Below are 21659 nucleotides of genomic sequence, written 5' to 3'. Positions count from 1 at the left end.
TTTGACGTCTTCACTATTATTCTACAATGTAGAAAATAGTACAAATAAAGAAAAACCCTTGAATAAGTAGGTGTGTCCAAACTTTTGACTGGTACTGTACATACAGTGCACTCAGAAAGTATTCAGACCCCTTGACTTTTCCACATTTTGTTACGTTACAGCCTTATTCTAAAATGGATTAACTATTTTTTTTCTCAATAATCTACACACAACACCCCATAATGACAAAGCAAAAACATGTTTTTAGAAATGTTTGCACAAAAAAAAGCTGAAATATCACATTTACATAAGTATTCAGACCCTTTAACTCAGTACTTTGTTGAAGCACCTTTGGAGTCTTCTTGGGTATGATGCAACAAGCTTGAAGTACCTGTATTTGGAGAGTTTCTCCCATTCTTCTCTGCAGATCCAATTTGGCTCACTCTTCAGCCGCAAACTGCTCCCAAATCTTCAATGTTTGATGGTTGCCTTTGACCAACTGCTGTTTTCAGATCTCATCGTAAGTTTTCGATGGGACACAAATCTGGACTCATTGGTGGCCATTCCAATCCAGTGTTTCTTCTTGAACCATTCCTGGGTGCTTTTTTATGTTCTTGGGTTCGTTGTCTTGCTGGATACCCACGACCTTCGACGGAGACCTAGTTTTTGGACACCGTGTTGAACACTCCACTCCAAAACCCCTTGATAATCTGCTGATTTCATGATGCCTTGCACATGTTCAAGGCCCCCAGTACCAGAGGCAGCAAACCAACCCCGCAGCATTATCGAAACTCTCCCATATTTGATTTTAGGGAGGAATGTTGTAGGAATGCTTAATTTGGTGATACATTACTGTAGATATTGTTTTTCAATGGGAGAAGCAAAACAAATAACTGGAGATTTTTTGTTGTTGAAAAGTGCAAGGGGGACAACTGTAGCCAGGGATTGCACATACTGTCTAGACAAACCCAGAGGGGTTGCAACTTTTTATGTGTAAGAGGTTGAGACAGCAGAAAAGAGGAACTACATTTGAGATTAGGATGGAGATTAAGAGGTATGGAATAGGTATATAAGGAAGCAGAGCTGAGTGAAAGAGAGCATCTGAAGCAAGGAGAAGCAAGAATAGAGGAAAAAGACGACATTTACATACACCAAGGTAAAACCCAAATATTTGATTCTGTAATGAGAAAATGCACCTCTCTCTCATTTGTCTCTGAGTGTGCCGGGGTCTGGTCGTGTGCCCCCACAGATCGGAACTCCCAGTTTCATTTAAAAAACACATATAATAACATTGATCTTTTCACAACAGCTGAAGAGAAGTGAAGATCCCATGATGAAGGTCCTACCCATTCTGGCCGTGATGCTACTCGGGACGTCTGCCATGGTGCTCAATGGTCTAAACTCCACCGGTACAGTAGCCTTCCCTCATCATCTCAACACCACAGTGACTGATGTAGATTCTCTCAGTAGAACATGTATTTTCAAGGCCGGTTACTCTGACCGAGAATAAACCTAATCCTGGACTGAAAAGCACGCTCAAATTAGAATAGCCATGTGAAGATCTGTGTATGCCCACATAAGAAAATATATGCTATAGTATACATGTAAATACTATAGTATTCACTGCAGCGTGAATACTATAGGGGTCTAAGACAGACCTCGACTCTGCTCTTTTCTATAACCTGTAGGGAACACAATATTTGGTATATACTTGGCATGTAGGTTTCTCACTTATGGGTGGAAAAAATAAATTGCAATATGGGTGAGGGAAATATGCAGGTTATATGCAAATAAGATAGTATAGTATTTACTGTAGTTTAAAAAAAGTGTAGTGTTTTGCAGAAAATACAGTACTATTTACAACAGTGTTTTTTTGTGTGGATAATACTGTAGTATTTACTATAGAATTCTACAACATTCTATAGTAAGCACTACACATGCTTGAGAGATACAACAGTGTGTAGTGTAGTGTTCCACAATTTACTATGGAATTCTATAGTAAGTACTGTAAGATTCTATAGTAAACTGTAGTTTTTTTTTCATGTGGGTGGGAAACCAGCCCTGTGAGTATATGGACGGAGCCTCTCTCTCATATCCGTCCTTTTAATCTCTCCCTTGTTCTCCCCTTGTCCTTTTAGAACCTAGGCAGGTCTCTGGGAAGGTCAAGGACTTTCCTCAATGTCCTGGCCATTCTACCTGGTATAAATTGGGGCACAAATGTGTTAAGCACTTCAAGGAGGAATTGGACTTTCAATCTGCTGAGGTAAATTCAGACTTCTCTAAGGTTTTAGTCTACAGACCCATGTTCTCTCAGTTACTTGACCTTTATTTAGGCAAGAGAGTCCCATTGAGACCAATGTCTCTTTTCGTTAAAGGTAGACATACCGTAGTGAACCTCTGTATCTCTGCATGATACGCAAAATGACCACCATAACTAACTCTCAAAGCCGCATGCTGTACTCTAGTTCAGGTTATCCACTCCATTGTCTTTACCCGTGTCCAGTGTTGTGCATTAGTGTCTAACTCTAAATGGATTTTGATGATGACAACTCTCTCTTTCGTTTTCTCATTCATTCATTCTCACCCACACAGGGTTTCTGCCACTCTCAAAAGGGCAAATCTCATCTGATATCAATCCACTCCAGCCAGGAGAACAAGGATGTGGACGTTTTTGCTCAGACATTCAGCAGAGATTCCCCTCGCATCTGGCTTGGCGGTTTTACAGTATCTGACCCCCTTCAGGTGGCGGTTTTAGACTAAAAAGGGGCAGTTTCCCGGACACAGATTTACCTGGACTAAAAATGATTATTGATGGAGTTTCTTTATTGAGTCTGCTTTTTAGTCCAGGACTAGGCTTAATCGGTATCCAGGAAACCACCCCAGAGTTTCACCATTCAATTTGATCATCATTATAAAAGCCAGGTGGACAACAGTGTTCATGCCCCCCAACACCTTCTGTCATTATGCTTGATCTCTCTGTCTGTCTGTCTGTCTGTCTGTCTGTCTGTCTCTCTCTCTCATAGCCTCACCGCTACCTCTGGACTGATGGGTCCCCCATGGACTACTATTCCTGGCTTCAGAACCCCAAGCAGCCATCCGGTGATGGACAGTGCATGGAAATGAACTGGCAGCGTAAGCAAGAGAAGTCAGGGATAATGGGAGGGGAGGGAGAGAGTGATGGAGGGAAGGCAGGCGGAGAGGGAGGGAGTATTTTTAAAATTTAACTAGGCAAGTCAGTTAAGAACAAATTCTTATTTAAAATGACAGCCTACCCTGGCCAAACCCTAACCAGGACGACGCTGGGCCAATTGTTCACCGCCCTATGGGACTCCCAATCACAGCTGGTTGTGATACAGCCTGGAATTGGACCAGTGCCTGTAGTGACACCTCTAGCACTGAGATGCAGTACCTTAGACCGCTGCGCCACCCGGGAGTAGGGGGCAAGGGAAAGAGGGGACATGACAGAGCGACTTACAGTAGCAATTAGGGTTAATTGCCTTAATCAAGGGCACATCGACAGATTTCTCACCTAGTCAGCTCTGGGATTTGAACCTATGCTCTTAACCGCTAAGCTACCAGCTACACCAAATTCAGTATGCTGATGTATTCAGAATTGTGTTAACTATTGTGGAAAAGGGAGTGGGATGTTTTTGATTTGAAGTATGACAAATCTCATAGCTTTGTGTTATATAGATAAGTGGCCATGTGGTTAGAGTGACTGTCCTGAGTTTGGATGGTTGGGGGTTCAATCCCAGGTCGAGTCATACCAAAAAGTGGACAGATTCCTCATTGCTTGGCACTCAGCATTAAAGTGAAGTTTTGAGGGTAAGGCCCTGCGATAGACTAGTGTCCAGGCATTGTACTTGTATTAAATGATACGTCAAAAGCCTCATGCTACAGAAACAGTCGATAGGCTCATGTCGATCTGGCTTGGACAAGGCTGCTTAGCTACTAATGTAGCTCAAAACTCTCTAAAAGGGATTTAATAATGGATAAAACTAACTTTTTTATTTTATCTCTCCATCTCTATTTATCTAGGCAAAGGGGACTGGAATGATTACCCGTGCAGCCAAACCAATTACTTTCTGTGTGCCTTCATACCTGGTGAAAGAGAGGAAACCAAAGGAGGAGGAGAAGAAGAGGGGATGGTGGAAAAAGGGAGTGGGAGGTTTATCATTTAAAGTAGGTGACAGATGAGCAGTATAGCAGTATATACTACCTGTCAGATACGCTTTGCATTACAGCTTTCTCAGACATCACGACCCCAGGACCCTGTAAAATGTTAGAGAAAACCCACAGCTCAAAGACAAAGCCTTTGTCAGCTAAAAGTTCTCACCGTCACAGTCAGTTTCAGTCCGCCCAAAGATTTAATGAAACAACTGATTGTATTAGAAACTTCTAAACACAATGCATTTGAGAATTCTATCTAGGCCTATTGTCAGAAAACAGTAAAACAGTTATTTTCTTTAGGAATGTAGTGGAGTAAAAGTATGTTGTCAAAAATAGAAATAGTAAAGTAAAGTACAGATACCCCAGAAAACGACATAAGTAGGACTTTACACCACTGCAGTTGAGAATCCTATCTAGGCCTATTGTCAGAAAACAGTGTAACCTAATCTATTTTCAGGGGGAATTGTGTTGATAAAATGCTACTTCACTTGTTTGTACTATGAAACACTGCGCATTGCTTGACTAGCAAATAAAAAAGGAATACAAAAATATCTTCATTAATCAATAATCGTTGCATGACTTTCTTTTGTTGACCTGACCTTAATTTAGCAACCAGATGGGAACAAGGGGTCAATACATAACAGTACAGCCTCATCTTATTTATAGATGGACAATCCACTGGGTGGACTTGACAGATTTAGAATTTAACCTACTACCTTTCCATTCGGTGCCCTGTTTGAGTAGTGTGCCCAAAACAGAGAGCATGCGTGATATTTACTTTGCGTGTGTTTTTATGCATGCTATTGATCAGAGAGAGAGATTAATCTAAACTTCAGCGCCACAGGTAACTTCCACAAAGCTGTGAACGAGCTGAGAGACAAGGCAAGAAGGGCCTTCTATGCTATCAAAAGGAACATCACATTCGACATACCTATTAGGATCTGGCTAAAAATACTTGAATCAGTTATCGAACCCATTCCCCTTTATGGTTGTGAGGTTTGTGGTCCGCTCACCAACCAAGAATTCACAAAATGGGACAAACACCAAATTGAGACTCTGGAAGCAATTCCCAAACCTTCCATAACAAAGCCATCACCTACAGAGAGATGAACCTGGAGAAGAGTCCCCTAAGCAAGCTGGTCCTGGGGCTCTGTTCACAAACACAAACAGACCCCACAGAGACCCAGGACAGCAACACAATTAGACCCAACCAAATCATGAGAAAACAAGAAAGTATTACTTGACACATTGGAAGTCATTTTTAAAAAACAGAGCAAACTAGAATGCTAATTGGCCCTGAACAGAGAGTACACAGTGGCAGAATACCTCACCACTGTGACTGACCTAAACTTAAGGACTATGCCTTGCTATTGAGAAAGGTCAAATCAAATCAAAATCAAATCAAATTTATTTATATAGCCCTTCGTACATCAGCTGATATCTCAAAGTGCTGTACAGAAACCCAGCCTAAAACCCCAAACAGCAAGCAATGCAGGTGTAGAAGCACGGTGGCTAGGAAAAACTCCCTAGAAAGGCCAAAACCTAGGAAGAAACCTAGAGAGGAACCAGGCTATGTGGGGTGGCCAGTCCTCTTCTGGCTGTGCCGGGTGGAGATTATAACAAAACATGGTCAAGATGTTCAAATGTTCATAAATGACCAGCATGGTCGAATTATAATAAGGCAGAATAGTTGAAACTGGAGCAGCAGCACAGTCAGGTGGACTGGGGACAGCAAGGAGTCATCATGTCAGGTATTCCTGGGGCATGGTCCTATGGCTCAGGTCAGTTGAAACTGGAGCAGCAGCACAGCCAGGTGGACTGGGGACAGCAAGGAGTCATCATGTCAGGTAGTCCTGGGGCATGGTCCTAGGGCTCAGGTCCTCCGAGAGAGAGAAAGAGAGAAGGAGAGAATTAGAGAACGCACACTTAGATTCACACAGGACACCGAATAGGACAGGAGAAGTACTCCAGATATAACAAACTGACCCTAGCCCCCCGACACATAAACTACTGCAGCATAAATACTGGAGGCTGAGACAGGAGGGGTCAGGAGACACTGTGGCCCCATCCGAGGACACCCCCGGACAGGGCCAAACAGGAAGGATATAACCCCACCCACTTTGCCAAAGCACAGCCCCCACAACACTAGAGGGATATCTTCAACCACCAACTTACCATCCTGAGACAAGGCTGAGTATAGCCCACAAAGACCTCCGCCACGGCACAACCCAAGGGGGGGGGGGGGGGCGCCAACCCAGACAGGATGACCACATCAGTGACTCAACCCACTCAGGTGACGCACCCCCTCCAGGGACGGCATGAGAGAGCCCCAGTAAAGCCAGTGAGTGACTCAGCCCCTGTAATAGGGTTAGAGGCAGAGAATCCCAGTGGAAAGAGGGGAACCGGCCAGGCAGAGACAGCAAGGGCGGTTCGTTGCTCCAGAGCCTTTCCGTTCACCCTCCCACTCCTGGGCCAGACTACACTCAATCATATGACCCACTGAAGAGATGAGTCTTCAGTAGAGACTTAAAGGTTGAGACCGAGTTTGCGTCTCTGACATGGGTAGGCAGACCGTTCCATAAAAATGGAGCTCTATAGGAGAAAGCCCTGCCTCCAGCTGTTTGCTTAAAAATTCTAGGGACAATTAGGAGGCCTGCGTCTTGTGACCGTAGCGTACGTGTAGGTATGTACGGCAGGACCAAATCAGAGAGATAGGTAGGAGCAAGCCCATGTAATGCTTTGTAGGTTAGCAGTAAAACCTTGAAATCAGCCCTTGCTTTGACAGGAAGCCAGTGTAGAGAGGCTAGCACTGGAGTAATATGATCAAATTTTTTGGTTCTAGTCAGGATTCTAGCAGCCGTATTTAGCACTAACTGAAGTTTATTTAGTGCTTTATCCGGGTAGCCGGAAAGTAGAGCATTGCAGTAGTCTAACCTGGAAGTGACAAAAGCATGGATTAATTTTTCTGCATCATTTTTGGACAGAAAGTTTCTGATTTTTGCAATGTTACGTAGATGGAAAAAAGCTGTCCTTGAAATGGTCTTGATATGTTCTTCAAAAGAGAGATCAGGGTCCAGAGTAACGCCGAGGTCCTTCACAGTTTTATTTGAGACGACTGTACAACCATTAAGATTAATTGTCAGATTCAACAGAAGATCTCTTTGTTTCTTGGGACCTAGAACAAGCATCTCTGTTTTGTCCGAGTTTAAAAGTAGAAAGTTTGCAGCCATCCACTTCCTTATGTCTGAAACACATTCTTCTAGCAAGGGCAATTTTGGGGCTTCACCATGTTTAATTGAAATGTACAGCTGTGTGTCATCCGCATAGCAGTGAAAGTTAACATTATGTTTTCGAATGACATCCCCAAGAGGTAAAATATATAGTGAAAACAATAGTGGTCCTAAAACGGAACCTTGAGGAACACCGAAATTTACAGTTGATTTGTCAGAGGACAAACCATTCACAGAGACAAACTGATATCTTTCCGACAGATAAGATCTAAACCAGGCCAGAACTTGTCCGTGTAGACCAATTTGGGTTTCCAATCTCTCCAAAAGAATGTGGTGATCGATGGTATCAAAAGCAGCACTAAGGTCTAGGAGCACGAGGACAGATGCAGAGCCTCGGTCCGATGCCATTAAAATGTCATTTACCACCTTCACAAGTGCCGTCTCAGTGCTATGATGGGGTCTAAAACCAGACTGAAGCATTTCGTATACATTGTTTGTCTTCAGGAAGGCAGTGAGTTGTTGCGCAACAGCCTTTTCTAAAATTTTTGAGAGGAATGGAAGATTCGATATAGGCCGATAGTTTTTTATATTTTCTGGGTCAAGGTTTGGCTTTTTCAAGAGAGGCTTTATTACTGCCACTTTTAGTGAGTTTGGTACACATCCGGTGGATAGAGAGCCGTTTATTATGTTCAACATAGGAGGGCCAAGCACAGGAAGCAGCTCTTTCAGTAGTTTAGTTGGAATAGGGTCCAGTATGCAGCTTGAAGGTTTAGAGGCCATGATTATTTTCATCATTGTGTCAAGAGATATAGTACTAAAACACTTGAGCGTCTCTCTTGATCCTAGGTCCTGGCAGAGTTGTGCAGACTCAGGACAACTGAGCTTTGAAGGAATACACAGATTTAAGGAGGAGTCCGTAATTTGCTTTCTAATAATCAAAATCTTTTCCTCAAAGAAGTTCATGAATTTATCACTGCTAAAGTGAAAGTCATCCTCTCTTGGGGAATGCTGCTTTTTAGTTAGCTTTGCGACAGTATCAAAAAGGAATTTCGGATTGTTCTTATTTTCCTCAATTAAGTTAGAAAAATAGGATGATCGAGCAGCAGTAAGGGCTCTTCGGTACTGCACAGTACTGTCTTTCCAAGCTAGTCGGAAGACTTCCAGTTTGGTGTGGCGCCATTTCCGTTCCAATTTTCTGGAAGCTTGCTTCAGAGCTCGGGTATTTTCTGTGTACCAGGGAGCTAGTTTCTTATGAGAAATGTTTTTAGTTTTTAGGGGTGCAACTGCATCAAGGGTATTGCGCAAGGTTAAGTTGAGTTCCTCAGTTAGGTGGTTAACTGATTTTTGTCCTCTGGCGTCCTTGGGTAGACAGAGGGAATCTGGAAGGACATCAAGGAATCTTTGTGTTGTCTGTGAATTTATAGCACAACTTTTGATGATCCTTGGTTGGGGTCTGAGCAGATTATTTGTTGCAATTGCAAACGTAATAAAATGGTGGTCCGATAGTCCAGGATTATGAGGAAAAACATTAAGATCCACAACATTTATTCCATGGGACAAAACTAGGTCCAGCGTATGACTGTGACAGTGAGTGGGTCCAGAGACATGTTGGACAAAACCCACTGAGTCGATGATGGCTCCGAAAGCCTTTTGGAGTGGGTCTGTGGACTTTTCCATGTGAATATTAAAGTCACCAAAGATTAGAATATTATCCGCTATGACTACAAGGTCCGATAGGAATTCAGGGAACTCAGTGAGGAACACTGTATATGGCCCAGGAGGCCTGTAAACAGTAGCTATAAAAAGTGATTGAGTAGGCTGCATAGATTTCATGACTAGAAGCTCAAAAGACGAAAACGTCATTTTTTTTTTTGTAAATTGAAATTTGCTATCGTAAATGTTAGCAACACCTCCGCCTTTGCGGGATGCACGGGGGATATGGTCACTAGTGTAGCCAGGAGGTGAGGCCTCATTTAACACAGTAAATTCATCAGGCTTAAGCCATGTTTCAGTCAGGCCAATCACATCAAGATTATGATCAGTGATTAGTTCATTGACTATAATTGCCTTTGAAGTAAGGGATCTAACATTAAGTAGCCCTATTTTGAGATGTGAGGTATCATGATCTCTTTCAATAATGACAGGAATGGAGGTGGTCTTTATCCTAGTGAGATTGCTAAGGCGAACACCGCCATGTTTAGTTTTGCCCAACCCAGGTCGAGGCACAGACACGGTCTCAATGGTGATAGCTGAGCTGACTACACTGACTGTGCTAGTGGCAGACTCCACTATGCTGGCAGGCTGGCTAACAGCCTGCTGCCTGGCCTGCACCCTATTTCATTGTGGAGCTAGAGGAGTTAGAGCCCTGTCTATGTTGGTAGATAAAATGAGAGCACCCCTCCAGCTAGGATGGAGTCCGTCACTCCTCAGCAGGTCAGGCTTGGTCCTGTTTGTGGGTGAGTCCCAGAAAGAGGGCCAATTATCTACAAATTCTATATTTTGGGAGGGGCAGAAAACAGTTTTCAACCAGCGATTGAGTTGTGAGACTCTGCTGTAGAGCTCATCACTCCCCCTAACTGGGAGGGGGCCAGAGACAATTACTCGATGCCGACACATCTTTCTAGCTGATTTACACGCAGAAGCTATGTTGCGCTGTTTCATCCTAACATCGTTGGTGCCGACGTGGATAACAATATCTCTATACTCTCTACACTCGCCAGTTTTAGCTTTAGCCAGCACCATCTTCAGATTAGCCTTAACGTCGGTAGCCCTGCCCCCCGGTAAACAGTGTATGATCGCTGGATGATTCGTTTTAAGTCTAATACTGCGGGTAATGGAGTCGCCAATGACTAGAGTTTTCAATTTGTCAGAGCTAATGGTGGGAAGCTTCGGCGTCTCAGACCCCGTAACGGGAGGAGGAGAGACCAGAGAAGACTCGGCCTCTGACTCCGACCCGCTGCTTAATGGGGAAAACCGGTTGAAAGTTTCTGTCGGCTGAATGAGCGACACCGGTTGAGCGTTCCTACAGCATTTCCTTCCAGAAACCGTGAGAAAGTTGTCCGGCTGCGGGGACTGTGCCAGGGGATTTATACTACTATCTGTACTTACTGGTGGCACAGACGCGGTCTCATCCTTTCCTACACTGAAATTACCCTTGCCTAGCGATTGCGTCTGAAGCTGGGCTTGTAGCACAGCTATCCTCGCCGTAAGGCGAGTACAGCGACTGCAATTAGAAGGCATCATGTTAATGTTACTACTTAGCTTCGGCTGTTGGAGGTCCTGACGAACCGTGTCCAGATAAAGCGTCCGGAGTGAAAAAGTTGAGTAGGAAAAAACAAAAATATAAACGGTAATTAAAAAGTAAAAACCGTAAATTTGTCAGGTAGCAAAACAGGTTGGCAACAAAACGCACAGCAACTCAAAAACAAGTCTGCAAGTCACCATAGCCTGTCTTCTATTGAGAGCCAGGTCTGCTTATGTGCAACACTGCCCACAAAACCTTCTGACAAATATACAGTATGACAATATTAGAGACACATATTTCCCTTAAATTACACAGATCCACAAAGAATTTGAAAACAAACCCCATTTTGGGTGAAATATCACTGTGCCATCACAGCAGCAAGACTGTGACCTAATTGCCACAAGAAAAGGGCAATCAGTGAAGAACAAACACCATTGTAAATTCAACCCATATTTCTGTTTGTTTATTTACCCTTTCCTACTTTCACTATTTGCACATCGTTACAACACTGTATAGACACGTAATATGACATTTGAAATGTCTTTATTCTATTGGAACTTCTGTGAGTGTAATGTTTACTGTAAATTTGTATTGTGTATTTCGCTTTTGTTTATTATCTACTTTACTTGCTTTGGCAATGTTAACATATATGTTTCCCATAACAATAAAGCCATATTGAGCAGACATTTTGTAAAAAAGATTGCTTGTTTTGTTAGTTTAATGACCATATGCTAATGACCATTTAGCCTACTAAATCTTTTTACAACTAACTTTGAAGCTTATTTTTGGCCAAGTCACTGGATTAATCAGTAGGCTAATGAATTGTATTGGTCTAATTTGGTAACTGTTTAATTAGTGGTTGTAGATTAGAATATCTCTTTTTGATAGTTTAGAGATTGTGACAGTGGCAACACAGTTTTGAAGATGAAGGACCGACTGGAACAGTTGAAGGCGGTAAGCTTAGTCTTTTTATACACATGTTCATGTTTTCGTGGCCTTGCTTGCTATTAACTTAACATATAAACCGTTGCTAATCATATAGAATGATATAATAGGGATGGGGGTCGTATCTGATTTACTCGTTTGTTGTTGTCGAGATATCTGATTTAGGAGTGTGGTTCCAGATGAGCGGTTTGACCACACTGTTTGATCCCATTTTCAGGCCTAGAAAAGCAGAAATAGTCTAGTTGAACATTGGGCTAATAAACATTAGAGTATTAAGTTATTCTAGGAAGTAGGTAGGCCTAATTGGGGTGTGATGATATTTAGGCTGTTTATTGGTGGTGCGTTACAAATGGAGGTGGGTGGGTAGAGAGAGGGGAACAGAAGGGTTGATTAAGGAAATATGAAATGATTGTTTTATCCTAATTTCCTCCACCTCTTCCAAGGTCTCAAGGTTATCGATGTACTGTAGGCTATTCATTGCAGCTTGTGTGCATCGCAAGCCTTATTCTGTCTGGTAATTCTTTTTATAAAACTTTACAGTGGATTTTAAAACACATTGTTTCACTGACATAAGAACCTCTAAAAAGCCTGTGAGTGTGATTATCTCACTACAAACCTACCACCACAACAACTCTGCTGGCTCTGTGTGTGTGTCAACAGAAAAGTGATGTGGCTGGGGACGATGTGGAGGTTCCAGTGGAGAACCAAGCCTTTATGGATGACTTCTTCGCCCAGGTATTTCTGACCATATGTCACGACTTCCACCGAAGTCAGTCCCTCTCCTTGTTCGGGCAGCGTTCGGCGGTCGATGTCACCGGTCTTCTAGCCATCCACCATCCACCTCCACCTTTCATTTTCCATTTGTTTTGTCTTCTTTTCTTGCACACCTGGTTTACATCTCCTCATGATTACTATGTATATTTAGCCCTCTGTTCCCCCCCATGTCTGTGTGGGGTATTGTTTATTGTCTAGGTTGGCACGCTTCCGGCTGGTTTGCGCCTGGTTTTATTTGTTACCCGTGATTTGTGGCAGCCGGTACTTTGTACTTGGATGTTGTACTTTGTGCTGCCTCACTTGTTCTTTGGGCATTTGTTTTTGTGACGCGGTTGGGTTCTGTTCTTACTAGAGGTCGACCGATTACGATTTTTCAACGCCGATACCGATACCAATTAACACATCGACAGCCACCCTTGAAGCAGCGTTACCCATCGCTCCACAAAAGCGGCGGGGAACAACTACTCCAAGTCTCAGAGCGAGTGACGTTTCAAACGCTATTAGCGCGCACCCCGCTAACTAGCTAGCCATTTCACATCGGTTACACCAGCCTAATCTCGGGAGTTGATAGGCTTGAAGTCATAAACCGTTAAATGCTTGAAGCACAGCGACGAGCTGCTGGCAAAACGCACAAAAGTGCTGTTTGTATGAATGCCCACGAACCTGCTGGTGCCTACCACCCCTCAGTCAGACTGCTCTATCAAATCATAGACTTAATTATAACATAATAACACACAGAAATACGAGCCTTTGGTCATTAATATGGTAGAATCCGGAAACTATCATCTCGAAAACAAGACGTTTATTCTTTCAGTGAACTGTTCCGTATTTTATCTAACGGGTGGCATCCATAAATCTAAATATTCCTGTTACATTGCACAACCTTCAATGTTATGTCATAATTATGTAAAATTCTGGCAAATTAGGCAGCCCAAACTGTTGCATATACAGTGGGGCAAAAAAGTATTTGGTCAGCCACCACTGTACGCTGACTCTGCGTGCAATGAACGCAAGAGAAGTGACACAATTTCACCTGGTTAATATTGCCTGCTAACCTGGATTTCTTTTAACTAAATATGCAGGTTTAAAAATATATACTTCTGTGTATTGATTTTAAGAAAGGCATTGATGTTTATGGTTAGGTACAGTCATGCAACGATTGTGAATTTTTTTCACAAATGCGCTTTTGTTAAATCATCCCCCGTTTGGCGAAGTTGGCTGTCTTTGTTAGGAAGAAATAGTCTTCACAGTTTGCAATGAGTCATGTTAGCAGGCAATATTAACTAAATATGCAGGTTTAAAAATATATACAGTACTTGTGTGTTGATTTTAAGAAAGGCATTGATGTTTATGGTTAGGTACATATTGGAGCAACAACAGTCCTTTTTCGCGAGTAAGCACCGCATCGATTATATGCAACACAGGACACGCTAGATAAACTAGTAATATCATCAGCCATGTGTAGTTAACTAGTGATTATGATTGATTGTTTTTTATAAGATAAGTTTAATGCTAGCTAGCAACTTACCTTGGCTTCTTACTGCATTCGCGTAACAGGCAGTCTCCTCGTGGAGTGCAATGTAATCTGGTGGTTAGAGCGTTGGACTAGTTAACTGCAAGGTTGCAAGATTGAATCCCCGAGCTGACAAGGTTATGAAAACTTGAAATCGGCCCTAATTAATCGGCCATTCCGATTAATCAGTCGACCTCTAGTTCTTACTATTGCCTCTGTAAAGTGCTTTGTTGTTCACTCATCTCTGCTCTCCTGCGCCTAACTTCCATGCACCAACTGCACCCACCATTGACAGAATACCATACCCATGATGGATCAGCAGGAGCAGGTGCCCCTGTTATTGGGGTAGAGGAGCGCGTCCAGGAGCATGCAGCAATGCTCTACCATCTCGGCGCCGCCATTGACCGCGTCGTCCAAACAATGGACCGCTGGGAGAGACAGGGAGTCCCTCCAGCACCCCCAGCAGCACAACAGGGGCCTCCACTAATCGCTACTAACCACTAACCCTGCACCCGGTTCCGGTGGGATTCGTCTCGCCCTCCCCAGGGAGTACGATGGGACGGCTGCCCGCTGCCAGGGTTTCCTGTTGCAATTGGAGTTATATCTGGAGACCGTCCACCCGGCTCCCTCGGGCCGTGAGAGGGTGTCCGCCCTTGTCTCGTGCCTCTCGGTGAAAGCCCTGGAGTAGGCCAACGCCGTGTGGGTGGAAGGAGATGCGGTGCTGGACCACTTCGAGGAGTTTACCCATCGTTTCCGAGCAGTCTTCAACCACCCGCCTGAGGGTAGAGCGGCCCTCTGTTGCACACCTGTTTTTGCATGTAATTTTTCCTGAGTTTTCCCGCATTCCCAGCATTATAGACAGAGCATTCGCTCATAGTTTAGGGATCCCCATTGTTCCAGTGGCTGTGCCCTTCCCAGTTCACGCTCTAGATAGCTGACCCTTAGGGTCCGGGTTTATTAGGGAGGCCACCGCTCCCCTGGGCATGGTGACGCAGGGGGGTCACAAGGAGAGAATCAGTCTCTTCCTCATTGATTCTCCTGTGTTTCCCGTGGTGCTAGGCCTTCCCTGGTTAGCCTGTCATGACCCCACTGTCTCGTGGCAGCGGAGGGCTCTCACGGGGTGGTCGCAAGAGTGCTTGGGGAGGTTTCCGTTGGTGCTACTACGGTGGAAAGTCCAGACCAGGTCTCCACCGTGCGCATTTCTTCCGAATATTCCGATTTGGCTCTCGCCTTCTCCAAGAAGAAGGCGACTCAATTACCACCCCATCGTAGGGGGGATTGTGCGATAAACCTCCAGGTAGACGCCACACTTCCCAGGAGTCACGTGTATCCCCTGTCACAGGCGGAGACGGCGGCTATGGAGACATGTCTCCGAATCTCTGCGTCAGGGGTACATTCGGTCCTCCACTTCACCCGTCTCCTCAAGTTTATTTTTTGTGAAGAAGAAGGAGGGAGGTCTGTGCCCGTGTATTGACTATCGAGCCCTAAACCAGATCACTGTGAAGTACAGTTACCTGCTACCTCTCATCGCCACAGCGATTGAGTCAATGCACGGGGCGCGCTTCTTCACCAAACTAGATCTCAGGAGCGCTTACAACCTGGTGCATATCCGGGAGGGAGACGAATGGAAGACAGAGTTCAGTACTACCTCAGGGCATTATGAGTACCTCATCATGCCGTACGGGTTGATGAATGCCCCGTTAGTCTTCCGAGCCACTTTTTGTTTTGCACTGAAAAATGAAAAAAAAAAAACTTATAAGGAGAAATGCAGGTTTTAACTAATTAAACAACAAAGAATATGATCTACATGATCTGTCTCTGTGTGTAAAATAAAGTGCTTAATGGGAACCTAACTCACAGCTAAAAAAATTCAAGATAGCAATCCAATGTTATTTGTTGCCTAAACTTTACTGCAAATGCCACTTAAGTCTTGAGAAAAAAACGATACACTAATATTGCAGTTAGCCATGACAGCCTTTATAATAGAACGCTTGTGACCACACAAACATAAATATTGCACTTGGGAAAAAACATCTTAAAGTAGAAAAGAATGAAACCAACATGCATTCTATTTTGTCTCTATTATATATATATATATACACACTATACTATAGACATCGATCAAGTGCACAAGGCAACATGTGTGCAAATATAACGTTCACTAAATTAAAAAAATATATATACACTGCTCAAAAAAATAAAGGGAACACTTAAACAACACAATGTAACTCCAAGTCAGTCACACTTCTGTGAAATCAAACTGTCCACTTAGGAAGCAACACTGATTGACAATAAATTTCACATGCTGTTGTGCAAATGGAATAGACAACAGGTGGAAATTATAGGAAATTAGCAAGACAAAGGAGTGGTTCTGCAGGTGGGGACCACAGACCACTTCTCAGTTCCTATGCTTCCTGGCTGATGTTTTGGTCACTTTTGAATGCTGGCGGTGCTTTCACTCTAGTGGTATTATGAGACGGAGTCTACAACCCACACAAGTGACTCAGGTAGTGCAGCTCATCCAGGATGGCACATCAATGCGAGCTGTGGCAAGAAGGTTTGCTGTGTCTGTCAGCGTAGTGTCCAGAGCATGGAGGCGCTACCAGGAGACAGGCCAGTACATCAGGAGACGTGGAGGAGGCCGTAGGAGGGCAACAACCCAGCAGCAGGACCGCTACCTCCGCCTTTGTGCAAGGAGGAGCAGGAGGAGCACTGCCAGAGCCCTGCAAAATGACCTCCAGCAGGCCACAAATGTGCATGTGTCTGCTCAAACGGTCAGAAACAGACTCTATGAGGGTGGTATGAGGGCCCGACGTCCACAGGTGAGGGTTGTGCTTACAGCCCAACACCGTGGAGGACATTTTTCATTTGCCAGAGAACACCAAGATTGGCAAATTCGCCACTGGCGCCCTGTGCTCTTCACAGATGAAAGCAGGTTCACACTGAGCACATGTGACAGATGTGACAGTCTGGAGACGCCGTGGAGAACGTTCTGCTGCCTGCAACATCCTCCAGCATGACCGGTTTGGCGGTGGGTCAGTCATGGTGTGGGGTGGCATTTCTTTGGGGGGGCCGCACAGCCCTCCATGTGCTCTCCAGAGGTAGCCTGACTGCCATTAGGTACCGAGATGAGATCCTCAGACCCCTTGTGAGACCATATGCTGGTGCGGTTGGCCCTGGGTTCCTCCTTATGCAAGACAATGCTAGACCTCATGTGGCTGGAGTGTGTCAGCAGTTCCTGCAAGAGGAAGGCATTGATGCTATGGACCGCCCGTTCCCCAGACCTGAATCCAATTGAGCACATCTTGGACATCATGTCTCGCTCCATGCACCACAGACTGTCCAGGAGTTGGCGGATGCTTTAGTCCAGGTCTGGGAGGAGATCCTTCAGGAGACCATCCGCCACCTGATCAGGAGCATGCCCAAGCATTGTAGGGAGGTCATACAGGCACGTGGAGGCCACACACACACTGCTGAGCCTCATTTTGACTTGTTTTAAGGACATTACATCAAAGTTGGATCAGCCTGTAGTGTGGTTTTCCACTTTAATTTTGAGTGTGACTCCAAATCCAGACCCCCATGGGTTGCTAAATTTGATTTCCATTGATAATTTTTGTGTGATTTTGTTGTCAGCACATTCAACTATGTAAAAAAAAAGTATTGAATAAGAATATTTCATTCATTCAGATCTAGGATACTGTTATTTTAGTGTTCCCTTTATTTTTTTGAGCAGTGTATAATCCCCCTCACTCACACACGTGTTACTGTCAAGTTCAACACAACAAAAACAATATATTTGGGCTACACTGCAAATTATACACTTTCTGCCTGTGGACATCTGTTCTACAATGTGTTTGAGCAAAAGTGAGAAAGAAGGAAAGTGTGTGGTGGTCCTTTCACATCTATAGTGGCATCCAGCTTAAGCCAGGCCCAGCTCCAGCTCCACTTGATCCCTGAATCCACTCATTTTCACCTAATTCTCTCATTCCAAAAATTAACCACATACTGTAGAGGGAAAACATTAGTTAACAGATAGTGTTTTGTTCGATAGCTATTTAACATTTCACACAGATTTCCAGGGTCCAGTAAGCATCTAACGTGTTATAACTTGAGTGGCAAGGAGTCGTATACCAGTTAATACTATAGCGAATTAGTTAGGTTACTAATGTTAGCTCTGAGAGTAAACCGTTTTCTTTGCTTGCGCCTAGTTTTTTTAAACTTTCGCCTTTTATGCTTAGCCGCAAAGTTTATTTTATGGCTAGCTACGGAATCAGTTTCATTAGCAGTTGACATGATGCAAGCAGTTTTCAACAATTAGCTCATTTGCTTAGTTAGAAATGCCTCCAGTCTGAGTGATATAAGGAGACCATATAAAAAATGGATGCATGATGAAAACTTTCCTTTTCCTCGACACACCAGGTCAAGCAGGAATATTAAAGTGTTGTTGTTATATTGCCTTCGCTCGGTGTGAGCTCTAGAAAACTAGATTCATTTTTTTATGTAGCTACAACCCTATTACTATTTGGTGTGTTCAATTGCTTATGCTATGCTGTTACTGGTATGTATACACTAGCTGTATATCTGCTAGCTAGATACAGTAGCTAATGAACTTGCTAGCTAGATGGTATACTGACAGTGTTTGTATTCAGTATCTAGTTTCTAGCTAGCTACTTACAAACCTCAATCAACATGGCTCTGATTATTTAGAGCCATGTTGACCCACACACACGGACATTCAGTTTCTTAGCCTCACCCTTGTGAAGTCAGTGTCATGTATTCTAGCTAATATTTTCATTAGATAATGTTCTGTGTTGGTTACTTTTGTAGGACCCTCTAACATACCCCAATCAACCTGGCTCTGATGATTTAGACCGTGATGATGCCCCTGAGATGGGTAGTGTCAAGTGCACAAACACACGCACACACACACACACACACACACACACACACATTTGTTTTTCTATCCTTGTAGGGACTTGAGACCTAAACTTGACCCAAAAAACATGTTCCATAGCCCTAAACATAACCCTAACTCTGATCCTAACCCTAACCTCAATTACCTAATTGTTAAGGCTAAAAATCACCTGGCCCTAATGCCTAACCCTAAACTTAACCCGCAATGCCTCAAACTAATAGTAACCCCAATTCTAACTCTATATCCAATTGTATGCTTTCCCCTAAATTGAACCCCTAAGCCAAAAATCGCAATTCCCCTCATGGGGACTTGCCAAATGTCCCCACGAGGTCCAATTTGTCAGGTTTCTGTATACATGTGGGGACATCAGGTACCCGCATAAATGTGGTACAAACACACACAGACATTCAGTTTTTAGCCTCACCCTTGTGAAGTCAGTGTTATGTATTCTAGCAAATATTTCAGTTAGATGTTCTGTGTTGGTTTTCTCCATGTATTCCTAATTTAGGACCCCCAGACACACCCCAGTCAACATGGCTCTGATCATTTAGACTATGATGATGCCCCTGAGATGGTTAGTGTCAGGTTATTATAGGTTTCCTTCTGGCTTAAACAAATGTCTAAATATACTTTGCATCTAACTCTTTTCAGAATGAAGAAAGGATTTACCCTGGGGAATCAGTAACAAAGGGGCAATGCCTTATGGCAATAATGCTCTTTTTTTCTGCGGCATCACCTGACTGGAACTGCCCTGATAGACCTACTTGCCTTGCTGAATTTGCTTGTCTCCAACATCTAAATATCTATTCAAAAAGTTTTGGGGTAATCCAGCCCTGACAGCTGTCTCTTGTTTCTTTTGTGATGAATGCCAAAATTAAAAGCAACCCAAAGACACAAATTGCTCACATTGTGGAATGTTCTTCATCAGAGAAACGAAATGTTTTAATTTTGTCAATACCTTTGAGGCTCCTTCTGCGAGATACACTGGAGAACCATAGAATAGATGTTTTGAGGAAAACGGTGAAGGAAGAAGAATATGAAATCGAGGATGTCATGGATGGAAAGATGTACCAAACATTACTGAAAGAGAAGAGGCTATCTGTTGATGATTTAACATGAACCTGGAACTGTGATGGAGTACCCATTTTTAACTCTTCAAATTACTCAGTTTGGCCCCTTCCAATTTACCATAAATGAACTGCCTTACATACATTGGAAAGAAAATGTGATGGTTGCAGAATGGATACCTTTTTATTGATTAATGTTGCGATTTAATCCCATAACTTTGGAGAGAGAACAGTGGGATTCTGAAGAGGACAAAGGTCTTCTCCTTGATTTGTTCCTCAGATGCAATTGCCAGGCCAATCCTTCATTACTGTAAGCAATTCAATGGTGAATATGGTTGTGACTGGTGCTTGCACCCCAGTAAAGTTGTCCCCAAAGGCAGAGGATATGTAAGATCCTTACAGTCAACAACTCCAAATTGAAAGATCACACAATCAATTTAAGTGATAATGCATTTCACGCTGCTCGCACTGACATTCCGCAAAATGGTGCAAAGGGGTTGTCAACACTGTTTATGCTTCTGTTGTCCAACCGAAGAGACAGAAGTTGTAGAGTTATGACGAGGAATGCATGTAGTCAGGCACAAAACCAAACACAATGTTGAACAACGGAAGCAAAAACAGGATACATGCAACTGTTTGAATCCACGGTACATAGGTCGACAAATGACAGAATTAGACTCTCGACTGCCAAATCTTAAGCCCTCAAAGGAAACCACAAGAATGCCGCGATCACTGCATATAAGAACATTCTGAAAAGCATCGGAGTGTTGTGGATTTCCTGTTTTATTCAATGACTGTTCTGCCATTCAGCATGCATATTTTGCTTCAAGGATCTATTTCACAGCGTGACCTTAGATTAGCTCACATTTCTTTAGTCGTATTTGTCAAGAAAATGTTTCTTTCAATTGTCATCAGCTAATCCACCTTACTGATAGTGTACTGAATTGGAGGCATCTTAAGGCAATGTCATCTTTTACATTTGAGGGTAACAATGGGAGTCTGAAATCTCTTTTCCATGGGACGCAGTGCGTTCCGCAACGAATTTGCCAGCTTTTCTTTCTTTGGCGAGTCATTCCCAAGCGTCTTAGTGTTTTAGGATTTCACCCAGAGTTAGAGTTCTGTATATTCCTTACAAAGCTTGCAGACAGGAGACTGAAAGGAGAAAAAATCTCAGGCTCCCTCAACACTCTTGGAAAATCTGTACCTCTTCACCTCACAGCTTGTGTAAAACTTGCTGTAGAATAACTAATTAGCAGATCTGCTTCGTCCCAGCCTGTGGAGACATAAGGCCAATTAATTTATGAACAGATTGTTTATCACACAACTAACTACAAAATCTCAGAAAAAAAGGGATAATACCTCAGTCGTGTTCAAAAATGGACGTTGTGGACAACTGCTGTTCTTTTTCTTTGTTAGACTGAATTGCATTTGTCAAACAAACTGCTTATGTCCACCTGTTCCCATTGTTGTGGTTCAACCATATGTAATTCAAGCTGACAGCATGTTCATCAACCGCAATCTAGGCATCTCATCATCAAAAAGAGTGTGAAGTTGAGAGGTCGAGACAACAAAAAAAAAGATATCAAGTGTAAATTTATTTATGTGGATTGCTGACTTGTCCCTCTGTCAAACACTTATCAGAGAGATTAGTTATGGCTGTTTTTTAGTGAGCTGGTTGATGTTATTGAGCTGATTTGATCATTAGAGCTGATTCTCATTTGCAATGGTGACCGAGAAAAGCATCAACATATCTTAGTTCAGGTCCGTCCAGTGTGAGGACATGTTAGGGACGGGCAGCTTCCAGGTAAAACACATGCATTTA

General features: G+C 43.3%; 1 protein-coding gene across 1 annotated transcript; it reads left to right on the top strand.

The window, feature by feature from the left end:
- The first annotated feature begins 949 nt into the window (after nucleotides 1-949).
- On the top strand, nucleotides 950-4714 carry LOC139374143 (snaclec GPIB-binding protein subunit beta-like). Its single transcript, XM_071115147.1, has 6 exons — nucleotides 950-1135; nucleotides 1289-1388; nucleotides 2118-2242; nucleotides 2572-2721; nucleotides 3003-3111; nucleotides 4018-4714. Exons 2-6 carry the CDS (start codon nucleotides 1310-1312, stop codon nucleotides 4158-4160), a joined length of 606 nt encoding a protein of 201 aa, XP_070971248.1. The 5' UTR covers nucleotides 950-1135; nucleotides 1289-1309; the 3' UTR covers nucleotides 4161-4714.
- The last annotated feature ends 16945 nt before the right edge of the window (nucleotides 4715-21659 follow it).

This window comes from Oncorhynchus clarkii, chromosome 19 (assembly GCF_045791955.1).
Source record: "Oncorhynchus clarkii lewisi isolate Uvic-CL-2024 chromosome 19, UVic_Ocla_1.0, whole genome shotgun sequence".
NCBI classification, from domain to species: Eukaryota; Metazoa; Chordata; class Actinopteri; order Salmoniformes; family Salmonidae; genus Oncorhynchus; species Oncorhynchus clarkii.
The sequence above is the reverse complement of the archived record's forward strand: the minus strand, read 5'-3'. Positions and strand labels throughout refer to the sequence as shown.